We start from the raw sequence: 26952 nt of genomic DNA on the forward strand, positions 1-26952 counted from the left end.
CAAACTGCATGAGTGACATGTGGCCTCTGCAACTTAGTTTGGTAAAGAGTAGGCTTGGCCTTGATCAGCTGTTGCGCGCCCACTGTAAAAGAAAATCGTCACATCAACAAGCCATATTTTTTCTTAACTTACGCCTGAACGCGTATGTGAATGCTAAAACAAATTCTAAAAAGCATAAATATTGCGAATAGAAAATCATTGTGTTTTGTTACAGTGTTTTTGTCTTGTGATTTTAAGATTTGGTATTACTACTTTAATGGATATTTTTTACAGCGCGCTTTCTCCAGATCCTCCCAGCACTTTCCGGACACTTGTTCAGTGCAGACTCATCTGCTACGAGGTATAAAATCAAGCGCCAGAAGAAATGAGATCAGTTCAAGAAACTCGGAGACCACTTCGAAGTTTGTTTTTGGATCAACAAATGTCTTATTGAGTAATGGTGATGTGCCTAACCCAAACAATATAAAGTTTTCCTCATAGAGAGAGAGTCACTTTTTATTTTTATTTTTTTCATTTTGCACCAATACCAGAACTTCATTACTGGATTTGAACTCAAGTGGATATGGCAGAGGGAGACTTTTACACGACGGGAAACCGACAGAGGTTTCCCAGAGATCCATTTGGAGAATCGCCATTCATTGATCAGTCTCCATTCAGAGACCAGTCTCCTTTCAGGGATCAGTTAGCGTCTCGGTTTATGGAAGATGAATTTGGGATGCCACCTTTCCCCGATGATCTGTCGATGGACTGGCCGGGGTGGGCTCGTCCGGGCCGGCTAAGCACGCGTCTCAGCTCCTCGCCCTTTAGCAGCAGTTTACGCACAGGTTTTCCCCCGCGTCAGACCACGGGAGGCCCCCAGCTGTATACCAGCAGATACGGCGAGCCCTCCTCCCGGAGTTCACCCACCACTACTTGTGGGGAACCCTGGAAAGTCTGCGTGAACGTCCACAGCTTCAAACCAGAAGAGTTGCACGTAAAAACGAGAGACGGATTTGTAGAAGTGTCAGGTGAGTTGGAGTATGATTGGAGAAATGAAAATTAGACGCTTTTCCTGGAAGAAGAAGTTCAATGAGGATAACAGCTTTAAATGAATCATTAAAAAAAAAAAAAAAAAAAAAAAAAAAACTTCTGGGGAAATTTGATGTCTCATCAATGACACGCTGATATCAAAATGCAGTATATCACTGTGGTAGTCAGTTCTATTTATATGACACATTTAATAACATGCTTCTAAATTCCTTTAGACCTGAATTAGCAGGTCAAAACGTTATGTTTAAAGCCTATTATTAAATATAAATATCACAAATAGAGTGCCATGTACTTGTGAAAGCACATATCTTCATAAGTACACCTGCCACTAGCAGCCTGAAGTAATACTGTCTTCTTTAAGAGAAATTATTTTATTTTTTTTCCATTATAACTTTCATTTCTTGTGTTGTATAGATGCTTACAGTTGAAGTACAGCAAATCATTCTTGCATGTTTAAAATGAAGTAAAAGCATGCCTGTTCATCTACTAATTTAACATTCCAGGGTTTCATGAGACTATGCAAAGTGTTTTTATTTGTAAAGACCAAGCATCATGTAAAGTCATAGCAATGCAACCAAATCAAAGAGAAAATCAGTATTCAGTTTAAAGAAAACTTAAAGACAGTATATCTGAAATTCCTTTTTGTAATCTGGTCATGAAATATCTGATCTTTCCCTTCAGCACCATGACTGACACAGTACAGTGAAAAAGCCTCAGTGGTATGATATGGCCTCAGAATTAATGAGTCTCGATATGGAAGAGTGGGACAGATTTGGGTGACTGGGACTTCAAGGCAGGCAGATCCTCAAGCTCAGACACCTGTTTTGGATTCTTGGAGAATCACTCCCACAGCCACCCATGAGCTCAATTTAGATTTAAGGCAAGGCCATGACAACAGTCTCTGTTTACAATAAGAAGAGTTGCTCACTGTCACTAAACACCAGAGAGAGAATGTTCTGGAAATAGGGCCTCACTTTTACCCACAGTTCTCGGGTAGGTTGTGTCTCTGATGTTGTCACGTTCCTCCTCAGTCACTGATTACTGGAGTGAGTTCTACAAATTGCTTCCTTAACTCAGTGTTTCAAGAGACAGCTGAATTCCAGGGATACCCAGGACTGAGGAGGCCACAGAGGACAGCGGCCCCGCAGCTCCGAGGCTTTTTTTTAAACACATTGTTGGTATGCCAGTTGGGTCATTCACTCAGCGCCATGTTGGGGCTGTCTGTCATGGTGACTCATCGTGATCAAGAAGTGTGACTGTGAATGTAATACAAGCAAGTTAGAGGTGTTCAGTACATGAATGAACTAGTCTTTTTAACATGTAAGCATGTTCAAAGTTTACTGAAAGAGGAGGCAAAGATTAAAAGAAAGCCAAGCTGAACACAAATATTGTCTGGAAAAGTACAGTGTAGCTGCATTTTAACGCAGATCTTTGGGGTTTTTTTTATATTTGAGTTAAATTAGAATATCTGGTCTTAGAGACCCACACTGGTGGTCTGTAAAGTAACTCCAAGCAACTTTGCAGTCCATCAGATTCACTGAAACCTGAAATGCAACGCATAAGGGAGAGATCGCGTGTCCCCAGCAAGAAAATGTCAGCACATGTGTTTTGTTCAAATGCCTAAAATTAGTTTCTATTTATATCTCCTTGTTGTTGGTTGCTCAAGAGAAGTTCAAGAGAAAAGAGATGAACATTGGCTTGTGAAGTCCCATAATTTAATCCAGATTTTTAGCATTTTACGATTATTATTGGTGGCCGTATAAGTAAGTGACCGTACTTATATGATAGATTGGACGACTAAGTTGGTAATAGATTCTTAATATTAATAATTATTAATTAATCCATAATATGTAGAACTTATTAAAAGGCTTTGCCCAATTTGAGATAAGAATTTTTTTTATTTTATCTGCTAATTTGCCTGTTTTTGTTAGCAGGATGCTTTGCTGTATTAGTGCAAGTAGTGACACACAAAAAATGTCACACACTAAAATGGGAAAACAGACTTTTTAGAGCATCTGTAGCCACATAGTAAGGCTTGTCATTTTTCAGATACTTATGTAAAAAATGCTACAAAAGGCTTGAATTGGCTTGGCTGGAGCCTTGTAGGCAGCGTCTAACTACAGTTCCCTTTGTTAGGATCCACCTATCAGTCAAAGTGGCCGTGCTTCTTATATTGCAAACTAAAAGACTCATTACAATTTAAATGAGTGAGTTACTGTATAATAAAATTAATGTTGCAAAGAGCTATGAAATCATAGCTCTAACTTTTACAGATTATACAGCAGTAAATTAAATCACCCATGCAAAGGACATTTGCTTATATTTCATGATTTGGAAGGCACGGAAAAAGTCTTTTTGATCAAATCTGCTCTAATGGAATATTAATATATGAGTATATACTCAATAATACTTAATAGTAAGTAAACAAGAAATACACTAAACATACTGAAGAACCGAGACTAAAATGAATAATGTGAGAAACATTGTTAAATAGAGCTCTAAATTAGTACTGTGACCTGTGGTCTGATCTGCATTTGATTAGATTGGCCAACCTTAAACTACATACAATATGCATTGACCTTGACACAATAAAATTACCTCAGCACAGTCGATTCCTGCAACCAGCTCATAGAAAAGTCTAAATTACTGCGTTTTGTGTGTCTGTCAAGTTTACCTAATTTCTCCTAGTGTTACTAAATTATGGCACTGAGTAATGGCTCGAAAAGTATAACGTCATTATCTTATCCTATCAGATGTTTCATAAAATTTCTTCATAAGTAGCACAAAAAGCTGTATCCTCTATCTGCAAATAAGAAAACTACACCCAAGCTCTTGATATTTGTATTGACAGAAAATTGTATCTGTTACATAAAAACACCACTCTCCTCCAAGAACATGATGTATTACACATCTGGAATCTATAATCTCTGTCGTAAGAAACACATAAATGAGGGCCTTGTTGGACTACTCCCCTGACTAAATCTTTAATCAGGGGACCGATTGTACTTCTTAAGTCAGGATGAAGTTTTCATAATTATCCCATGACATCACTGCTGATCGTAGCTCACTTCTCTCCAGAGCATCACATGTTCTAGCCTCGATCTCTGGAGTCCAGCACTTTGAGCAGCTAGAAACGTCACTGCGGGGGTATAGGATAGGACATAGTCGAGCCTGTCGGGTATACAAAGGGGTCGAGGGGTGGGGCAGGCCATGCTGCTGGCAGCGGCATTGACATTTAGCAGTCCAGGAGCAGCTGCTTGCTAAGGCTGACAAACAGACTGGCCATAAACAGTGAAGGAGAAGATGGAAGAGGTGCTTTTTAGGGTTATATGTTCTCTCTAACATTAGTCTCTCTGCTGGGGAATCATTTTAGGAAACAGCTAAAGAGGAAGAAAGAGAAATCATGTCAACAAGTTCATTGCAATCACAAAGCAAACATTCTGGAAGGAATGAGCAATGGAAAACTGCACGATGTGTGCCAAGCTTTGAGCTCAGTTATATCAACACCTTTTTTTATTTACACCATACTAAAGATCTAAGAAGTCAAAGGTGATGGGTGGACTCTTTATGAGCTGTGTCCATTTGAACTGGTGACAGAGACATTTATAATGCATGACCTTGCCTAATCATTGCGCAACGTCAGACTACATCATTTCTGAAGTTGTGTTCACTCCTTTTCCCAAACAGGAAAGCACGAAGAGAAACAGGAAGAAGGTGGAATAGTGACAAAGAATTTCACAAAGAAGATACAGTAAGTATAATTCTTGATCTGCACCATTATCATTTTGTTTTCCTGTGCTGGTGCTCATAATGGATGGAAAAAGGCTCCAGTTTTCATTATATATGGCCACATACTAGTGCATGTCATAAAATGTAAATATTGTTATGATACAGAGAACTCTCCTGACCTGAACCCCAGATTTTTATCTTAGAAATAATTCTAATAATTTGAGATATGGATTTCTGCTTTTCAGGAGCTATAAACTGGAATCATCTAAATGAAAATAAAAAGCATTTTGAAATATTTCACAACAAATAATGACTATAGAATATGTGAAAGTGAAATGCATTGCATTTTAGACATTATACTTACTAGTACAGCCCAGTGCAATGTTAACAGCAAAGCTGTTTGTTGTTAGCTGTTATGATTATGGGACAATTTTCTTTAATGACTTTGGACAAATAGAATTATTAGCATAGTGATGTTTTTGCACTGGCAAAAACTTACTCGTACCTTTCTGCAATTTACTGTGTAAATTAAGCTCTCTGTTTTATAATGTAAGAAATAGCTGTTGTTGTGGATTGGCATTGTGTAAATAAGCTTGAAATGAAACTTACACAACAAATCAATTGCAAAGATAGGGTGGTCAGTAACCAGTGGACAAAATAATAGAACAAAACTCTCGTACACAAAATATTTTTTTCTGGCTTTTACTTATTTACATATTACAGTCACTCCTTGAATGAACCACTGACAGCTCAAACACAAGAAGGAAGCACAAAAATCTTATAGTTTTAAACGAAATGTTACGCTCACTTCCAATTCCACACGAGGGAGAACCAAGCCCAGGATATAATGCAAAGTCAAAATCAAATCTTCAATCCAAAAACAGGCATCATGCAAAATGGAGCAGGCAGCAAGACAAACAGTATTGTAGATCAGTCAAAAGTCAAAGTCCAAAAACAGAAGGCTGGGCACAAAGAAACAAGAAAAATCTCAGGAAGACTAAGACACTAAAAATTAAGACCTATTGTCTGGAACAATGTGACAACTTCATCTGCATTTATGCACACTGATGAGACTATTTACTGGCTGAACACATGCGTGGCACAAAAAGGGTGTGAAACAGAAGAAAGCATGGGAGTGGAACTACCTGGCAACCAGAAATTTCAAAATATAAAGGAAATAACAAATACAGCACAGGTGACACTAACACAAGGAGGGATACTACGTAGAGAAAACAAAAGTGACAGCAAGAGACAAGTATCAATGATTCCAAAATAAAACAGGAAATAATTAAACAGAAACTCCACATTTTATATTTACCATTTAGTGGGTGTAAGTGTCGCTCCCCCAGTTTACTGTTTAAAACAAGTTCATTTCCCTTTAAAGTAACCTGCCTTTAAGCCATTTTTCTTCTGATTGGCTGCGCCTCATTTACCGCAGGATTGAACAGGAGGTGAGTGGGGCTTCTGTGCTCACAGTCAGAGCTGCATTCCTCAGATAAATATTTATTACAGATATCTTTTGTGTTGCATAAAATAGAGCCAGGACTTTACAGCAGGAGCTGGAGCTTTTTCTTCTTAGGGATTACCTGTGATTTCATCTTTGGATATATTTAATAAGAACAGATTGTAACAGTGTGAAGAACATAAAAATAAAGAAAAGCAGAACTGGTGCTCTTTAAAGCCACAAGCTACTTATCCATCAGATTTCTGACCCTGAAGCTCCCTAATGCTGATTTCTGAAAAAAGATAAAGCCTCCTTTCCTTCAGAAATCTGTGGAAAGCGGCTCAGTATTACTTGACTGTGCCAGGTTTAACTGGGATTGAAACATTGTTCTATAAACACCACAAAACTACAGCCAGAAAGATAACGCATAGTTGGCTCATAGAGAAAAAAAAAAGATAGAAGGTAATTTAGTATTAAATATTAGCTTGTACTAAAGTTTTATCCTGACTTTCTGTCTTCTTTGGTACTTTTGTCCCTCTTCTGCACTTTTATTTCTACCTTTTCTCTAATTACAGATTTGAAAATGAACCACTGTATGTATGTAAAGTTATGGGCGACATGTCTTAAGTGTACCCCGCCTCTGCCTATAACAGCTAAATTGGACAAATGGTTGAGAACATGACAGTTAGCTTGCTTGCTTGCATGGTTTTCATATTAAATAGTCCATTACAGCACAGATCTTCATGTAGTTTGAGAATCATGGAGAAAAATGCCTTTAATCAATGAGAACTAATTGGAGGGAGATAAGCCGAAGAAATGCTCGACCAATGTTATACGAAGTTCATAAGTGGAGGAGTATGTAGATACATGCAGAAGTATTCGCTTGTTGAACAACATGAAAACGTCCTGCATGTATAATTGAATGTTTTACCTGTCAAGGTGAATTCTGCATTCCTCGTTTTAAATGTTATGTTGAACTCTCCAGTCAAAACACCAAACATGACTAGAATCCTAAAGTAGGTTTTACATAGACAAAGCAGCATCAGTGCAAAGCAGGAGTCTCTTACAGAGACTATTCATATGGTAACTAATCCAACCCAAATGAGCAACACAATAGTTTCCACATGCTGCCTGCCTCTAAGCCTTTGCCCATTTAATTGGGCAGTGGAAAGACTTCAAACGGAAGCGATAATCGTCAGTGCGAATCACCATCTCACTGGCACGTCAGTCCAGTTCTACTAATTTCATACTGGCTAATTAATAAGCAGGTGCTCAAGCCCCTCACTGTTCATATCACAATATTTTTAATTGGAATGCCTTCAGATCACACCTGGGCTCCTCAGCTGAATATACGGGACAGGCTGACTATACAGAGAACAGGAGTGACTGGTGGTGTCAATGGGTCAAATATAAATAACTGTCCTCGATACACAAATACACGGGCTATATGAGAATGAAAAGGAGGAAGAGAGAGAGTTAGCATGGTAGACACATTCTTCTGTCTCGAGATTTGATTGGTTGTTGATGTCACTTGAAGTGCTACAACCTTCTTATTTTGGCTCTTCTCGTACATATGCTGTGTTTAGTGGCACTAAAGTTTTGTGTGGATTATTATGATTTGCAGCAGCCTGTATGCTGCATTTTACAGCGGGTAAGCCAATTGTAACTATTCTTTATATTTAACATCCTTGTCTGCAAAGTAGGTAGTAAATAAACCTTTCTTTCTGTATAATGTAAGATAAAGGTACAAAATGCAGATATTTATCTGCCTGCTGCTTCTGTTTGCACTCCAATATGAAAAATTCAGAGCAAAAAACGTTTGTTTGTTTTTTTTAAATCTTGCTTTGTTACGAGAAAAAGGTATCTCATACCTAAAGTCTTTTGTAATAATAATAATAATAATAATAACTTCAAAGAAGTTGCACCAAGAAGCAGTTTAGCTCCTCCCAAAATAATAATAATACAGCTGACAGAAAGATTTTGGGGCTACCTTAAAACTTTGCCATGAATTTATGCAGTTTGGACTACATGGACGGGATACATGGAAGGCTAGACATTCCAGATGTCAATGGGCTCACTTTCTGTTTGGCAGAAACTTGGCATTGATTTCTATTGTCCCAAATTTCTATACCCCCCAAAAATCTAACTCCATCTGAGACTTATTCTGAAGACCACATGTGCCCGTTTTGACAAAGCTTGAGAAAAGAATTTGACCTGTAAAAAAGAATTTTCCATTAAATTAAAATGGCAGAAAGTCAAGTATGGTAGAAATTTACATCATAGTGTGCTTTGAACTCTTTTGCTTAAAAAAAATTCCATCTTCTTTTGAAATTGTAAAAATGCACTTTTAACTTTGATGGCGTTGGAGTGTTTGAGATGCAGACAAAAAACAGAGGATTGGTCTCAATCACATTACACAAGTTTTGATTCAAGGGGCTAGAGTCCAATGGCAAGAGAAAAAGAAGGGTATGCGTATTGTTTCAACCCTCAGGATGTAGCGACATGTACACAAATGAATTAAGCCAGGTTTTACAATTATTAAGACAAGGATTTAGTAGGAACAGATACTTCAGTGTGGGGAGACAAAACCCCCACAGAGTCTGCTGGCTGAGGGAAATTGAGATAGTCGGAGGGTTTGCTTTTTTTAATGCTTATCAGGTGACACTGAGGAACAGTTGCTTGTTGCTTGGGCTTGTGAAACAAAAACAAGAAGGAAGGAGCACAGAACGGCATTCAGATGTAACAGTAAGAAAAGATACAAAGATTACAGGAGTTTTGCTTCTTGGTCCTCAATTGTGACACAAAACACTGGAAACAAAACAAAAAACTAGTAAATGTTACATGAGACAACTGCGGTGAATAAATGCAAGAAGTTAATACAGTATAGGGCATAGCACATGTTCTCGATAAATAAGTGACTAGACAGCTTAGCTTAAGCTTACTGAGAACTCAAGGGTGACTTCTTCTGCTCTCCAAACTGAGAAATTTGTAAGTTATTAACTAAAAATGTTGTTAAATCAGCCCTGGGGACAAAGATAACTTTGAGGTCATGTAGCTCAGCTGCAAAACAACAACCTTGCTCTGTTTGTCTGTGAAAGTGTGAATGTTTTGTTATTCAGTAATCTCTTTTTTTCTGTTTGCTTCTATTCTCAAAAGACAAATACCGATAATACTGCTAGGCTGACTTAGCTGAAATGTGTAGTGTGTGGGATGGAGGAAAGGGTTATATGTGCTACACACACACACACCTCATGAACACCCACGCTCACTGTGCCAGGTCTCACTCGTCTCTCTGTGTCTCTGAATCTCTGCAGGGGGGAAGCATATTGCCTAGTTTTTTTGGCAGCTTTACAGAATCAATGCTTGAGATAAACTGTACTCTTGCCAAAGTTAAATAAACTCCCCGAGCTGGAAAGATAAGGTTTCTGCTGGAGTCCCACGTAATGGACCAACTGAGTTATTTGACTTTGTCAGAAGGGGCAAAGATACATTTAAAATTATTAAAATTATTCAAGGTTGCACACTTAATACTGGCTTACACAAACCTTTCTGAAATCCTTTTTGAATTATTACCTGAATTAGAGGGAGTTGACAGGCCCAAGATCCACTTTTTTTAAGAATATGCTGAATGAAAATGTTTGACATGAGTGTTGATATCATCCAGTACACACACAGCATGCAACATAAGTTCTGTTTGTCTTTAAAACTCTGAGTCTCTGTTTGCTGTCCCAGCTGACTCCACGTTCCCTTTCCCCTTGCACTTTTATCTCTTTATACCAATTGTTTGTCTTCTAAATCTAAATTGAATTTAGTATAATTCCACCACAGGATACTGTATTATGATATTCATGTTATTGTCTGCTTATATTCATCTGTTCCGTTTTTCTATTGGCAACCCTGGATTTTTGTGTTTTTGTGCCTGGTCTCATTTTTGGTTTTCTGGTGTTGCTACTTATGGGTTAGTGAGCTCAAGCTTCAGAGTTGTTATTAAAAGGTAACTTTGAAGTTACCTTTAATAGATGTGACTTGACCTCTCAGCCTGTGTGCATCTGTGAGGTTCCTGAGTGTATTCTGACTTGTATTTCACAGTGGAGTGGTAAGTCAGTAGAGGGTCCTCTCTAATTAAATGGAGGGGAGGGCCACAAGTCTCATCCTCTGAACATACCAGTCTTGTGTTTATATTAACTCCCTGAAACACTTGGCTGCCCGCACAGAAACCCTCCAATAACCATATTTGGCCACACTGACAAAGAACAGAGATCTCCCCCAACCCCCAGTTTTCAGAGTACCTTCAGTCAAAAATGAGCTGCCTATTTTCTTTTTTCTTTACAATAGGATTTAAATAACTTACTTACCAAGCGTGAATGTTGTTTTAAGCTGATGAGAATACTATCATTCTATATGAATATGAAGTTTTAAACAATGACATCCTTGCACATAGTAACTCGGGCTTATTTTCCCCTCAACACTTTCTATCCTCCTGCAGGTTTTGGAAACCAATTATCCCACTATACTTTGGAAAATCTAACATTTTCTGTATGAGAGGTGTCAAAAAATAAAGCAAACAGCCAGGAGAAAAAAAATGCTTGACACAAAATCAGCTGTTACCTGGATGTGAGCTGCAGATTAGGAAAGTATACACAGTCAGAAATTTACAGGTGTTAAAATTCTGCAGACAGACTCGAGTAAGGCAGTCTCATTAACTGATATCGAAGCTTCGTTTCCTGGGAACGCTACACCTGGATCGAGTGTGTGTGTGTTTGTTTTCCTCTCTGTGACAGAGATGGGGGATTTTTGAAGAATATCTTATTTTTGAAGGGAGATTTCTCCTGTTTCTTTTTGTGAGTTAGAATAAAAGCTATCCAAGGTGCACAGGGTGACTCATTTCAAGTCCTTTTTTGTCTCACCTAGATATAAAGTGCCAAAATAATTCGACTGAGGGTTGTTTAGGAGTTTTGATTAGTTATCAATAAAAACCTCCAGCATTCAACACTACTCGTTCTTACACAAGGAAATCTCACATTAGAGTTTTGCATGACCTCCAGGTAGGAAGTGAACTCTTTCTCTAGGCTGTTTCTCATCATTGCTCTTCTCAGTTTTCTCCGACGCACACTTAAAAACACACTGAACACACAACAGCGTAAAAATGATCCTGACCAAGTAAACTTCTTCTAATCAATTACATTAAAACAATCAAACTATACTTTTTCTTCTCTTCTGTCTCATCAGGATCCCCACAGACGTGGACCCCCTGACAGTCTTCGCCTCTTTGTCTCCTGAGGGCGTCCTCATCATCGAAGCTCGGCAGACACCTCCATATTACCTTTTCAGCGACGAGGGATCCCAAGGTGGTGAAAAGCAGGAGGTGGAAGCCTCCAAGCCCCAGATGGCTCCTATGGTCTAAACACATCATTCTGGACAATCAGTTACCAGTTTGATGTGAAATGTGTTGCCTCTAGCCTCATGTTGTTTGACACCTGGAGGTATTTGATGTCCAGATTAAAGTTAAACCAGGCATTTGTTTTTTCTGTTGGAAAATCTATTTTTACAAGCTCAGACAATGATGAAAAGTGTCATTTTCCCATTAACAAATAGATGCTTATGAATTTTCCAGAATAGTCCAATAGTCCCTTTTTTTAAGTAATTAACAGGTGTAATTATGAAATAATTTGGCTGTTTCTTTTCAGGTAAACAATTTGCCCATGGCAGAGTTTTTAATAAAAATTGTAGAAGGCCAAATGTGACTGCTTTTTGATTTCCTTTCAGTCGGGCTCAATTCAATTTTTAAAACTTTAGAATCAAAGAAAATCATATAAAAGTGAAGTTTTAAGTGTAGCAGCCTTTCCAGCATATATTTTTGTTCTTTCGTTCGCCTGTCCTTCCTTCAGTTTCTATAGGTTTTTTTATTTAACATGATGTCATTGAAATTGACAAGAAATAAAGGTAATATTATATTTCTGTGTATCCAGAAGGTTAATTTTCTGCATTAATGCACACAATATATAATATTATTTCACAGTGTATTGTAAATATAATAGTGCCAATTCATTATAAATCTTAATCTGAAATGTTCTGCATTTTGCAATATGGTTTGAAATTTTCTTTTCTATTTGAGCATTAAGGATGATGGCTGCATGATTGTTGGAGAGGACAGACTGCCTTCTTTTCTGTTGATGTCTTTGTATTGACTGATGCAATAAACATGTCCAGCCAATCGCCCAGTGTGTCTTAACATCTGTGTCTTACATTGAGAACTGTGCCACTCGAGGGACCCGTTCCAGGGCTCCAGAGAGCCTGTGGTGTTATTGTTGGATAAAAGAAGGAATTGGGCAGCAGATTAGCGGAGGGCTTAGTGCTGGGTGAGACTGGCATCGCTGTGTGCTGCAGAATGGGCTGAACTCATTCAGGCAGCCCTGCCAGAGCCTTTGAATGCGAGTGTAAAAAAAAAAAAAAAAGACTGGGGCCGTTCCATTGCCCGTTGTGTGATGCAAAATAATGTAATCTTCCCTGTGCATTGGAATCAAGAGGGATGATCGGTTTGAATTGAAAAAGTTTCCAATCTGGAGTCACGCGGTGGAAACAACAAAAGGCTTGGACTGTTTCGGCTTTCCAAAGTCACCGCTGTGTGCGATGTGTAAGCTCACATGAAGTGTTGCATTTATTGGTATTATAATCATGGACTTCAATTATGCTGTTGCCATGGCAGCAGCAATACTGGAGTCACACCAGTTTTTCTTTTTTTTCCCTTAAGCAAGTAATTCACGTTGAATTGACTAATGCACAGCTGTGCAAACATATAGCACCTGATTAGTGTCAAAACCACTTTGCTGAAACAGCTTGATAACATAGTTTCAGAGGTAATTGTGAATATGATTCTTACAAATGTGATTCCTTGTTGCTGATAAACAGTTTCAAAATCACACATAACGACGCATTTTATAATTGTGAGAACATAAAACCATTAAGACATTAATAACATGACACACAGCATATTATTTATTGTTTTCACATGCTAGTGCTTTATTGGAGCTCCACCCATAGCGAGGCTGTTATATCGAATGACTACAATGCATCTGTGAGACTAAGCAAGGCAAGCAGTGTTGGCTGTTTCATTACTTTATCACCATTATATTGTTTTTATTCAGTGATCTCTTGCTGTATATTTGCTGCTTCCAATTGCTGGCTCTGGACCTGTTCCCCAGGCTGAGTTATGCTAGATGTGTCTGTGTCTGGGCCTTCTTGGCTTTCCACTGTTTCTGGCTTTGTAGAAGAATCTTGAAGGCCGTCTGTGCTTTCGTCACCTTCAGGCACTGAGGAGGGGGAATCTCCAGCTGGCTTTTCATGGGTCTCCTCTTCTGTTTTCATCCTCTCATCATGCTGCTGAAGCCCGACTGTGGCACCTTCAGGTTGGGCCTGATCTCTATGGACTTCTAATGAACAGCCTTCCCCGTGATCCTCTGAGGAAGCAAACTCTGGGTGGTCTGGTGCTCTCCCGCTCTCTTCTTCTTTCTCATCTTTTACCTCCGGTTCTCCATTATCCTCTACTATCACCTGCATTTATGCATAAATATGTTAAAAAAAAACAAACTAAAACTAAAACTAAATACCAGCAAAATCAAGACAGTTATTAAACTGGACATAATATGAAAAGATTGTTAGGAAACTGTCTATAAAAATCTGTATTTTAAAGGAACCGTTTCTTAGGAGCAAATCAAAAAGATCAATACCTCTCTGATGTCTGCGTGGTAAATATTGTACTGTTGTCATGTTTTGTGGCTCATCTACAAAAAAATAGTACATCAGATAATTCCTGAAATGTTGAATTTCTCCACATCTGTCTGCATCCTAATCTGAGTAAGCCACCCACTCGCTCTAGCATTGTGAATTACATGTGCCAGACAAATATGTCAGTGGTACTGATCTTTTCTTCCACCCCTTGGCAAGTTATCAAAATATAGAGTATTTCTTTAACCAACTTTAAAGTTATCAGCACCTTTATGGGAATGGGGATTGTAGCAGGGACAGAAGTTTCGGGAACTGGAGCTTCCACGTTCAGAAAACCATCCACAGAAAATGTGGATGAGATTTTGGTAGCATCCATCTCCACTGGGAGCCTGATAATGACACAAACAGGTTTACAGTGGCATGACATACAAAGCGTAAATACTGAAACAGATGTACCTAATATCTAAATGTTCAGTTCAGCAAACATTTGAGAGATTGAGTACTGTTGAAAAAATACCATCAGTGGTGCATGCTTGGCTGCTGACTAATGTTTTAAATGGCTTAAACTGCATATTTCATCATCTGCAGGTTATTGTCAGTGTTTACTTTGCATACCTGTACTTCCTTGTAAAACATCTGGCAATGAATCCATGCTCGTCTGGCCTCTCCTCGTGCTTCCCTGGGGACGGATTACCATTTATGGGGAAGAATGCGAGGACACACAGAGGAATCAAGCAACATAGAGAAACCACTCAACACGGAAATTAATTTCTGCCACAGAGCAGTGATTTTAATTTCCCCAAGCACATTATTTAAGCAGCTTTCTAATTTTGTTACATTCAGCTTTTTTCCATCAGTGTTTCATTTTAAGGATTTTTTTCCCTGTGAACTATAAGAAAAGTATTTTTAAATAACTCTTTGAGATAATATTTGATAGCTAGATAAGATCTTTAATACTTCATTAAGACCCGAGACTATCCTGTGTGTAAAAGTAATTAGCAATGTTAATAAAGTGAACTCTTCAAGCTGTTTAATTAACAGAGATGTAAGCCAATGTTCTATACCTCTGACTTCCAGGAATCCATCTCTGATGCTGAGAGAAATCTCTGAGGGGGTGAAGTGAGCCACATCCATGATGACCCTCCACTTACTAATCGTCTGGCTTGGATGATGCATCGACCCAGAGATGTAGGGCACAAACAGCGGAGCGGGTATGTACCCTGGCCAGGAGCAGGCTGCCAAACTCCTCTGCAACCAGTCCACATCCATCCAGCGAGCATCCCCTGACTCCAGGAAAGATGGCAGGCCAGCATCCTGACTGAAAAGCTGGCTCAAATGCCACCACTTTCTCAAGGGGTACCAAGGGGCACCCCTGCTGTACTCCCCACACGATGTGTCTGCTTTGACCTGTTCGCTCATATTTTGAGAAATGAAAGAAGATTTTAAAAAGGACACAGCAGATTTCTTCTGATGATAGTTAGCCAGTAAATTATGAACTCCTGAGGCTAAATCAGTGAAATTCCAGCAATTAAAATCTACTTAAAGGACAAGGGAAGGATAAAAGCAAAGTGTGATGAGACACAGAAAACTCAGAGGGGGTTTATATAGTGCTCCTGTCCATTTTAGCACTTATTAAGCACTCATGTGATCCCATGAGAAGGCTGCATCGGCATGGGGTGATGCGTGTGAAGACGAGGCTGCTACCTTTTGCTGGCCTGAACAAGGCTGCAGACTAATTAGTTATATTTATAACTTTTATAGGCAGGATGGCAAATAGGCAGAAGCAGGCTATGGCTGGCTTGTGTTTGAAATGTTACATGTGTCGCCTGAAGACTGTTCCTCTCACATCCCTGTGAACTCTATTTTGTCAGCAGTGACTGGACTCCTCAGTCTTGTCATGAGCCAGTCATAACTCCCCTGAATTTTTACCCTCGAAGGACATGCAGTGGTAACAGTTTGTCTCGGTGAGAAGACAGAAGAAGACAAAATTGCTCCTTTTTGCTGTTATTTTAAATGTTTCAGTGGCATATGTGTGTGTGTCCAGTTTACAAAGCTCCTTTTCATTCCATTTTTCTTTTCCCCACCACTTTCAGAATGATTATCATTGTTCCCGCTTTTATCAAGTGTGACAGACACATCACTGCTTCATTTTTAGAGCTGTGTGCCCTGAGATCTTGGCATAATGTCCACTGGACCACAAAGCAAATTGAACAGATGTTTCTGACACTTCGTGTGATGCCTCACCCACAGATTCTGTCTGCAGGATACGCTGTGAGCGGTTAAATTGGGATTCTTGCCTGCTGCTGCTGGAGTTGCCTGAAAAATTGGTTCCTTTGTTTCAAACATCATTAAAGATTTCCATCTCTGCTGAAAGAAGGACACACAGACTGATGGTGCAATAGGGTGTTCGTACTCTTCGTTAAACTAGCTGGGGTGGGAGTGATAAGAAATTTAACAGTTATGTGGAAAGAACAAAGCAGGGTGACTACAATTTTTAAGACTTGTTAGAATTATTTATATATATATATATATATATATATATATATATATATTGTAGGTGTTATTTAATGGAGGTTCCGTTGTGTTAGTTTAAAGAAAACATTTAACAGCAAAATATCAAATTATATTCTCAGTTGTGAGGTTTTTTGTTTGTGATAGTATATCTGCCTTTTTTGTGCATGTGTAGGGTTTTCTTTTTCTTTCTTGGACAAATATATTATCAGCCAATATGTGGGCTTGCAGCTGTACAGAAACACTTGCTAGCCAAGCAGGTTTCAGCAAAACACCAGCAGCTAATTTTCCTGATTACTTCCTCCTCTGCACTTCCTCTGGTTGTTAATTAGTGGCAGAGGTTCAAGTGGCTCCTGTTCATGTCTTCTCTGTTTTCCAACCTTTTTTTTTTGTTTGTATATGTCTGAAATAAATAATTGGACTCAGGGGAAGAGCGTAATCTTTTATATTCAGCATGTTAAGATTCAAGGTTAAACTCAAGAACTGTCAATATGGAAGCTATAAGGTATAAAAAGGTAGGTTAGTCACCTGATTGTTCTTAGATGAAAAATTACTTTTGATTTCCCAACCACATTCTGGTTAATTAATGTTGAGTGATTTCATTCAGAGGGCTGATTTAATAAAATATTCTCAAACGTCTTGATCAAAACAGCCAGTATAATCACAAAACTGAGTGGCAATTCCCTAAAGCGGTCTTTAACCAAATAATGAACTCTGATAAAAACAAAGAAAGCTGAAGTAATCTGTGAACAGCAATCTGTGAATAATATGTCTTTTTCATGGCAGGTACTGTATACTGGTGGTGAAAAGGCACATTCAGAAACTGGAAGGTAATTTATTTTAAAAGGTAAAAATTATATTAGTTTACACTTTTCCACAAAATAAAAAAGGTAAGAAGCAAAAATCAGAGGAATGGAAGAAAGATTTGCCACAATCATGGGTCATTTGACCCAGCGTTTTGAGTTTAATACATTTTGATGTTTATGGTTTATGTTTAAGTTCATTAGCTCAGCGGTTCCCAACCTCCGGGCCACGGACTGGTACTAGTCCATGAGTCGTTTGGTACCAGGCCGTGAGAGTGGAGGCTAAGGAGTGAAATTTATGGTTTTCAGGGTTTTTATCGTGAACTCGGTTTCCCTGGGTCTTTTCCCGTGTTGTAGTTGTGTGTCTTATTTTGAAAGAAATATTTATGCTTCACCATAGCGACCAGAGAACATTAAGGGGCAGAGAGGAGGATGTTACGCTCAATGTTGTTGCTGCATTTCAGGAGGACGCTGCTAATAAAGTTACACAACAACACACTGAATTTGAGTTAATTATTATATTTACAAAATACCACCGTTTTTGTCTTGGTCGTATCATTTGATTTTGTTGTTTTTGTCCCCGACACCTTAAAGGCTGGTCCGTAAAAATATTGTCTGACATTAAACTAGTCCATGGCACAAAAATGTCCATGGCATTAGCTTATCTAAGTTCATTTCTATTTTGCCTGTGTTGCCCTGTTATAGTTCATTGTTTCTTAGATTCCCCTTGTGTCTTCATCCCTGTGTTCAGATCACTTTGCTGACAACGACCCCAGAAAAATGTGGCAGGGGATCAATCACATTACCAACTACAGAAGCAATAACCAGGCAACATCTAGGACTGATGCCTCACTGGCTGAGGATCTAAACCGTTTCTTCGCCCGCTTTGAGACGACCAAGCCCTCAGCTGCCACACCACTTCCACCCGCCCCCAGCACTGGCACACTAACACTTAGGGAGCACCAAGTGAGGTGTGTTCTAAGGTCAGTGAATCCCAGGAAGGCGGCAGGTCCTGATGGAATACATGGAAAGGTTCTCAGAGCATGTGCTGACGAACTGACCGGAGTCTTCACTAAAACCTTCAACCTTTCCTTGTCATCAAACACCGTCCCGCCCTGCCTCAAAACCTCCACCATCATCCCCATCGCCAAGAAGACAGCTGTGGCCAACCCAAATGACTACAGGCCTGTTGCACTTACGCCTGTAGTGATGAAGTGCTTTGAGAGACTGGTCTGTCAGCACATCAGGGCCGGTCTGCCTCCCACTCTGGACCCCCACCAATTTGCCTACAGGACAAATCGTTCCACCGAGGACGCTATCACCATAGCGCTCCACACTGTGCTGAGTCACCTGGAGCACCGAGGAAGCTATGTGAGAATGCTCTTTCTGGACTTCAGCTCAGCATTCAATCATATCATCCCGGAGATCCTGGTCCAGAAACTGTCTCACCTGGGACTCTCCACCCCCATCTGCCTCTGGATCAAGGACTTCCTGACAAATAGACCACAGTCTGTCAGACTCGGCCCCCACCGGTCCAGCACCATCACACTCAGCACCGGGTCTCCACAAGGATGTGTTTTGAGTCCCCTCCTGTTTACGCTCTACACATCCGACTGCTCCCCTACCCATCTCTCAAACACCATCATAAAGTTCGTGGATGACACCACAGTGGTTGGACTCATCTCAAGGGGGGATGAGTCGGACTACAGAGATGAGGTCAACAGACTGACTGAGTGGTGTTCAGTTAACAACCTCCAACTGAACACCACGAAAACTAAAGAACTTATCTTGGACTTCAGGAAGGGCAGAGCAGACCCGGCCCCACTTTACATTCACGGGAGCTGTGTGGAGAGGGTACACTCCATGAGGTTTCTGGGCGTGCAGATATCTGATGACCTCTCCTGGGCCCTGTTTCAGGAAGCCGGTTTAGTGGAAAAACTGAGTAAGTATACCCTGAGTTAACGAAAACTCTGGGTTTTCGGTTTCACAAAGCGAGTTCAGCTGCAGCCTGAGTGAGTCACTATGACGACACACGCCGTGAAGCTAACCTGCCCCCTAGCAGGTTTACCACAACTAACCCTGACTGTCTCCGCCCCTTTGTCGGAAACCTGACAGTAGGAAGTGTCAGACATGGCGTGTCCCTTCCTTGAAGAGCCGGTAGATATCGAAGCCCAAATTCTCCGCAGAGCTCTCCGCCGGGAGAGAGTGATTCGAGCGCGTCTGGACATCTTATCATTACCTGATGATTTCCTGTGCGAACGTTACCGTTTCTCAGCACAATCTATAATTTATTTGGAAAACATCCTCAGGCCATATATTACGCATGTGACACATCGCGGACATGCTCTCAGTTCTGTACATATTATTTGTATTGCACTTCGGTTTTTTGCAAACGGGAGCTTTCTGTATAATATTGGTGACGCTGAGCACGTTTCCAAGGCTACCGTCTGTCGGGCAGTCAGGAATGTTACAGTTGCACTGAAACGTCTCCTGCACTCGTCTGTGGTGTTCCCCGGTCATAGACCCACAAGATTCATCAAAGAGGGATGCCACAAAATTGCAGGTATCAGGATGAACAAAACTTAATTCATGATGTGGTGATACTTGAACTACTACTTAAATTTTACATTTATTCTCAGGGTTCCCAGGCGTGATTGGCTGTATAGATGGTACTCACATTCCAATTATTGCTCCTTCAGTAAATGAAGGAGACTATGTGAACAGGAAGTCTTTCCACAGCATTAATGTACAGGTACATAGTTCCCTGTAGCATTTCAAACTAACAAATTATTTCATCATAGTAATGGATGCTAATTTGTGTTCTCTGCACTGTGAAGATCATATATGATGCTGCCAACATTATCACAAATGTGGAAGCCAAGTGGCCAGGCTCTGTCCATGACTCACAAATATTCCGTGAATGTACACTGAGCACAAAATTTGGACATGGTGAGTTGAAAATACTTTAAAATATATAAAGACCAATTGCTTCAGGGACATTTGAACTGAAGTGTATCCTTCTGTCTTAGGAGAGTTCACTGGCTACTTGCTTGGTGATAGGGGGTATCCATGTTTACCCTATTTGCTTACCCCTTACCCTGACCCTGAACCGGGCCCACAGCAGCGATATAATCTGGCTAATTGCAGGACAAGAGCCAGAGTTGAAATGACTATCGGAATGCTTAAGGCCCGGTTCCAGTGCCTGCAAAGACTCAGGGTCACCCCAGAAAGGGCATGTGACATTATTGTGGCATGTGTGATTCTTCACAACATTGCCACAATTAGAGGAGAACACTGTCCTTCTGAACCAAACATCAGCAGTGATCCAAACCATGAACATCCTGACCCTCCCACGGACATACAAGATGGAAGAGCAGTCAGAGACACCATATGTCACAATCATTTCTTTTGACCCATCACCTCAACATGTTGAAAGAAGAATAAACAGATTTTTTGTTCAACTGGCTTTATTGGTCGCCTGTATTTCCTGTACACAAAGTATTAAAAGATGTAAACCTCATAAAGTGTCTCTGTTGCTTCCTCCTCTGTAACAGCTGTCAATGTTTCTTCATTATTTTCCTGTAGTAAAGAAATAAACAACATTGCTGTTCTACTGTAAACTCATATAATCTGTGGAGTATTACTCACAACTGCATGTTGGTCTGGCTCAACAGGAGGCTGCACCAGATGCAGTACACCATCACCATCAACTGATAGAATATGAGGTTTATACAGGTCACTTATAACTTACAAGGGACCAAATGGCAATTAACAAACATACCAAGCACCTTACACTTCATTGTCATTATGCTCTCAAAGACAACCAAGACTGAGGGAAGGCAAAATCAGTCGGAAAATAACTTCACTACAAAATAATTCATTATGGTAAAGAGTTTATCAAATGAATGAGTAACACTGCGAAGGTGACTGTGAAGAAAGGATGTATGCACATCATGTATTATTTTGAATTTACCCCCTATGTAGGCACTTGTGTCTTGCGGGGTTATTGACTCAGAGGATGTCCCCGCAGAGATGCCTTCGGCCACAGGGCGCCCACTGTTTTGGCTGAGGGCCAACTGCTCAGCCTCTGTGAGTGGTGGTGGTGGAGGACCCCCACCTGTTTTTCGGGCCTCCGCTTTTTTTCTGTTGGCTATAACGGGTCACATTTGAGCATACAGAGTAAGCAAATATGTACTTGTAATGTGCTCAGATAATTTCAATAAGTGCTTACAGACAGAAAATTAATGTAACCTCTAACTGCAATTGATTTACATCGGACAAACAGACCAAGCACTATGGCTCATAATACAATTACACCTTACCTGTTTGGACTATATTTTTATATTTCATTTTTACTTGCTGCCAGGCACGTTTGGGGCCTGTTGGGTTGCACCTGCGCTCACATCACGTCACAAAATAAAATGTATAAAATAACAAATAAAATAACATATGATAAAATAACGTGTTAAATGGGTGGAAATCCCTAGATCAATGTTTAAATTAACACTCACGCATTGACTCTGTCGGCTATGTTTTGCCATGCATGCTCACTTTCTTTTGCAGCTGTCGCTGTGTTACTTTTTTCCGCGGAATTTGCATGTTATCGGCATATGCTGCCATCAGCATTTCGGCCTCAAGCGCTGTAAAATACATTGACCGCGCCTTCTTTCCCTCCGTCTCCATGGTGACTCGCTTAATCTGTGCTCCGCTTATCAGGGCTTTATGTATCCTCGTCCGCGCGCTTCACTTGGGGTTAAAGCAACTCCGCCTTGATTGAACTAATTGTTATCAGCCTTTCTGAAACCGAATATTCCGAGTTGGACAGTTCGGGGTTACTCAACCGTGAGTGTCGTTTTTCACTCTGAGTTTTCCAAACCGGCTTCCTGAAACAGGGCCCTGGACTGCAAATACTACAGCGGTGGTTAAAAAGGCCCAGCAGCGTCTCCACTTTCTGAGAGTGCTCAGGAGGAACAACCTGGAGGAGAGGCTGCTGGTGACATTTTACAGAGCCACCATAGAGAGCATCCTAACGTACGGCATAACAACATGGTATGCAGGGTGCTCAGCTGCAGACAGGAAAGTACTGCAGAGGGTCATCAACACAGCCCAGAAGATCACTGGCTGCTCTCTGCCCAGCCTGGAGGTCACTGCAAACTCTCGGTACCTCAGCAGAGCTGGCAATATCATCAAGGACCACTCTCACCCCAGCAACCAACTGTTTGAACTATTACCGTCAGGCCGACGGTACAGGTCACATAAAACCAGGACAAACAGATTCAGGGATAGCTTCTTTCCCAGAGCTATCACCGTAGTAAATAAGCACAAAAACAATTGAACCTATTCCATACCGTCACTGTCATTATATTATGCTGCTATTCATACTGTCATCATATTAATGCTGCTATCCTGTACATATTGTACATAGTATTGTTTGAGTACTTACGATTGTTTTTTTGTACTTTTTATATTTTACATTTATATTTATTATTGAAACTTGCACCAAGGGAGTGGCACTCCAATTTCGTTGTACTCTGTACAATGACAATAAAGGCTATTCTATTCTATTCTATTCTGTGTTTAAGTCTCCCTCGCCCTTCATGTGTTTCATGTCTGCATGTCTTATCTTGTCAAGCTCGTGTTGTCATGTCCAGGTCTCCTAATGTTTCCTGTTTTATTTTGCAGAGGTCTGGTGTCCCATGTTCATTGTGTTTGGTTTCACTTCCCCTGTGGCATCATTATGTTCATTCTAATCAGCTGTTTCCTCGTGTGTTTCCACTCCCTCTGATCACCTTCTGTGTGCATTTAGTCTGCGTGTTTTCATTCATTGCTTCTCAGGCTGCCTGTCGAGTTCTCGTCATGTTTCCAGGTTTTTAATCATCGTCAAGGTTTCGTTCTTTGTCTGTTGTGTTTAGCATTTAGTTTTTTCAGTTTAGTTCTAGTCAGTTTCGCCTCAGTGTGCATCTGCCTTTTGTTTTGTACCGTTTCCCAGCCACAAATAAACGGCTTGCTTTTTGTTAAATTATAGTTTAGTTCCAAGTGTCTGCATTTGGTTCCTCTTCCTTCCTCTGTGACACAAGTGACAAGTGAAACTGTGACAGGATCTTGGATGAGTCTTAGTAGGAGTAAGTCTCTTCTCTCCAACAAGAACATAGTGGGGATAGCTTAGGTTTGCAAAGTTGCATTGGAACAAACCACAGGACTTGTGGAACAATGTCCAGACAAGAGCAAAGTGGAGACCAAAGGTGCTTCAGTGGAGCAGTCAAAGTCCAAACCTCAACCCAATAAACTGCTGTCCCAGGATCTGTGCACGAATAAATGCCTGTAAACCTCAATGAAATGAAGCAACAGTGTAAAGAATAGTAAACCACAATTGTTCCACAATGATCTGATAAAGCGATGTAGAAAATGATTGCTTCAAGTTACTGCTGCTAAAAGTGGTTCTAACAAGCAACTAAATCGTGGGGCGGGTTATTCATCGCACTGCTTGGAGTCCCTGAAATCTTTCTTTTTCACATTACTCTTCATAAGAAGATTGGTGGATGGAGTTAGATACTTATGCATGTAAACAGAAATTCTACATTTGATGTGAGAAACAGAGTAAAAAAACTAATTTTCAAAAAATAAAATCACACTGCTGAGAACTGCTGCTGAGATAGCAGCGCTGATAAAGAAGCTCCCCGGGTATGAAGTGAAAATCCTAAATGGCCGTCACATCCGGGAAATCGAGTGAACATGAATATAGGAGCAACACATGGAAAGATGTGTTGTTGTTAGCCTCCATAGACAGCATGACTCCAGCCCAGTTCAGTACAGTTTTGTTTGTGTGTGTGCTAATGTGAGAATAAGGGGGAATGAGAGACTTCAGAATATATTCTCTCAGATGATGAGTTTCCCCACCCCACTGTAAACACATCATTGCCAAATCGTTTTGATGCTTTGAATCAGGATTAACTTCAAAGATCACTGGAACTTTATTCATCTCGCCCAAAATAATAAATGTCTTTTGAAGGAACTAGACTCCCTTTCTCCATCTTTTCTCTTTTTTTTTTCCTGATTTCTGATTCATGCCATCCCATCTGGCAGCTGCTAAAAATCAGAACATCTTCATGGTCCCTCCTGTTTTCCTGCCTTGAACTGCTAATACCCTTCACAAGTGGTATCTTTATATCTCTCTGTGTATGTGATCCCTTTCATTTCACAGCAGGGCTTCTATCACTCATTCATCAGCCCCTCCCCCTCCCCACAGGCCACGCAGAGTAGACTCATCCAGACCTGTCACTTCGTCTACTTTTAATGGACGCTGAGTTTTCTCTTTACGCAACTGTGTCGCAAAATAAACAATTCTAGACCCAGACGACAACACATCTTGGACTTGCAGTCAAACAATGGGGAACGCATCCGTGACCCAGTTTACTTTAAGGCGACCTCCGTGTGACTCCAGTGAGAGAGGATCTGTGAGAGAGAGTTTTGAAGGCAGTTTTCCTAATCAGGAACACAGATGCTGTCTTATCCCCCAAAGACTGCCCCCACTAACAAAACACATTTGAAGTAAGACATTGCCCATTTTAAGATGATTAGAGCCACCTATGCACAGGAGAGGGCTCAGCAGAGGCCAGTCACACCAAATCAAAAGGCTTCAAACAGCCTGCCATGGATCCGTAGGATATTAGGAGATAATGCATCAAGGGGGATGAAGTGTCAAATGGCTGGTTTGTTCCTGTGGACACTGCATTCATCATAGTTATTGCGAGGTTGGCTCAGTCGGCCGTCTGGCCGGCAAATAGAGAGACGTGTCTGTATCAGAACTGACACATTACAATGGGGTAACTTATCTATCGAAATATATTTTGGGAAAGCTGTTTTACAAGTTATTGCAGCTAGTAGGGAGTCAGAAATAATATCGAGCAATGATTGAACATGGAAAAAATGTTACTGCTCAAAGAAATTTGTTCTTTGAATTGGTTCAACCATGCCTGCTGCCAATCCATTGTCTCTATTACTACAGCAAACAAGAAGCCGGCCATATACAGTGTAAATCACCAAGGAAGAAAAACAGGCAATCTCATCTTCTGCACTTTCCGGCTCTAAAGTATTGCATTTACAATGCTTTTGATTCAGCTCTCAGTGGTGCTGTTAAGACAAATGCAATACTAACAGCATGTGTGTGTGTGTGTGTGTGTGTGTGTGTGTGTGTGTGTGTGTGTGTGTGTGTGTGTGTGTGTGTGTGTGTGTGTCTTGGCTCTTGCCAGAAATACACAGACTAAGAACCGCTTCACAGACCTTCAGACACATATTTACTGTCTGGAACATGCGTTTTCTGTGTGCGTTCCTATGCGCACATACAGTATTTATATGCTGAGATCTCAATCCTCGGTGCCCACTGATGTAGCAGAGAGGCAACAACAGTGTCCCGGTTTGACTCGATAGAGATTTGCAGCAAATGAGCTCATCCATCAGCAGAAGCGCGTGGGGACAGGGGGATGATGAGGAGAAGGAGGGTGAGGAGGAAGATGAAGAGAGACGGTGGTGCTGGGCAGGGGCCGAACAGAGACAGGACCGCTCGTAGTGAAGGCTCAAAGTGAAATATGATGGACTTGCCATTTCCACACCCTCTAGCACCTTCTCTTGTCCTGTTTGAAGTCTTGAGCTCAGCATGGTTCTTGTCCAGTTCATCTCAATATTTCACATACATTTAAGCAGGAATGCATTGTAAAGGACTGGCATTTCTTTCTTTATTAATCACAAAAAAATCAATATTCACTCTCTGGGTACTATAGTCTTCTTTAATCAGCATTTCATGTTTATTTGCACTGACTTAAATACTCAAACCTAAAATATCTGAGAGGTTGTTTTAAAAGTTTCTTTCATTCTTTACTTCTGAAACATTTTAAAAACATTTTTAAAAGATGTCGGTTTGCTTTGCTCTGCAACATAAGTGGTTAAACAGAAGGTTTGTGCAAGGGATGCACTCCATATAGCAATAAATAATTTGAAGCAGCAATCTTAGCTGTAAAAGTGACTCCTTGAAGGAGCAAATGAAGTAGACTGATGACTGATTTGTTCTTTGGCTTGCTTTTTGGTGAAAGCTTGAATCATGCGTCCATTAAAACATTGTGCCATCTCTCATTGTGAGGGGAGGAAAACCATCCCATGGGTAAATAATGCAATTTTAAAGTTGAATTAGCATTGTGTTATACATTAAACTGACTGAAGGCTTCCATTTAACCTAACAATATTTTAGAAACTCTCACAGACATGCAGAACTTTTTATTGAAATTAAGGGGCGCTTTGTGTTTGTGGTTATTTAAAGTTAATTTCTAGACATCTATCCCCAGTTCCCTAGTAATTATTTCTATTGTGTGTCATTCTTGCCACAAAAGAGCTTCGAAAATCAGATTTAACTCTTCAAATTCTTGGTTATTTTTGAAACAACGTGTCCCCGACAATAGAAGGGTTCACAATTAACAATTGGTGCCCAGCTCTTGATAGCTAACCCTATAATTAAGCAAACATTAGCTCATTGAGTTGTTGGAAAAAAGTGGACTCCAGCTGACATTAATGTTTCCAGGAAGAATTCTGCTAAAAGGGTGCTGAACATAACCTTGATGCCCATATAATGATACTGCACTAAAAGACTGCCACACAAGTGAGGCTAAATGTCCAATGTCCACCATTGTCCATGCACTGCAGTGCGGCCCAGCTATTATTTAT

The 26952-nt window shown here is 40.3% G+C and overlaps 2 protein-coding genes across 2 annotated transcripts; one reads left to right on the top strand and one right to left on the bottom strand.

The window, feature by feature from the left end:
- The first annotated feature begins 284 nt into the window (after window positions 1–284).
- Window positions 285–12418, top strand: hspb8 (heat shock protein family B (small) member 8). Its single transcript, XM_085476212.1, has 3 exons — window positions 285–1007; window positions 4717–4780; window positions 11432–12418. The coding sequence occupies exons 1-3, from the start codon at window positions 563–565 to the stop codon at window positions 11604–11606; spliced, it is 684 nt and encodes a 227-aa protein (XP_085332338.1). The 5' UTR covers window positions 285–562; the 3' UTR covers window positions 11607–12418.
- An 816-nt stretch (window positions 12419–13234) lies between these two features.
- LOC146697468 (heat shock protein beta-1) lies at window positions 13235–15466 on the bottom strand. The gene is made up of 4 exons (XM_085474210.1): window positions 14992–15466; window positions 14543–14606; window positions 14196–14316; window positions 13235–13753 (listed from the first exon to the last, which is right to left on the bottom strand). The coding sequence occupies exons 1-4, from the start codon at window positions 15344–15346 to the stop codon at window positions 13340–13342; spliced, it is 954 nt and encodes a 317-aa protein (XP_085330336.1). The 5' UTR covers window positions 15347–15466; the 3' UTR covers window positions 13235–13339.
- Window positions 15467–26952: the final 11486 nt, after the last annotated feature.

This window comes from Copadichromis virginalis, linkage group LG12 (genome assembly GCF_057382275.1).
Source record: "Copadichromis virginalis isolate Kocher_CV1m ecotype Utaka linkage group LG12, C_Virginalis_male_GT1.1, whole genome shotgun sequence".
NCBI classification, from domain to species: Eukaryota; Metazoa; Chordata; class Actinopteri; order Cichliformes; family Cichlidae; genus Copadichromis; species Copadichromis virginalis.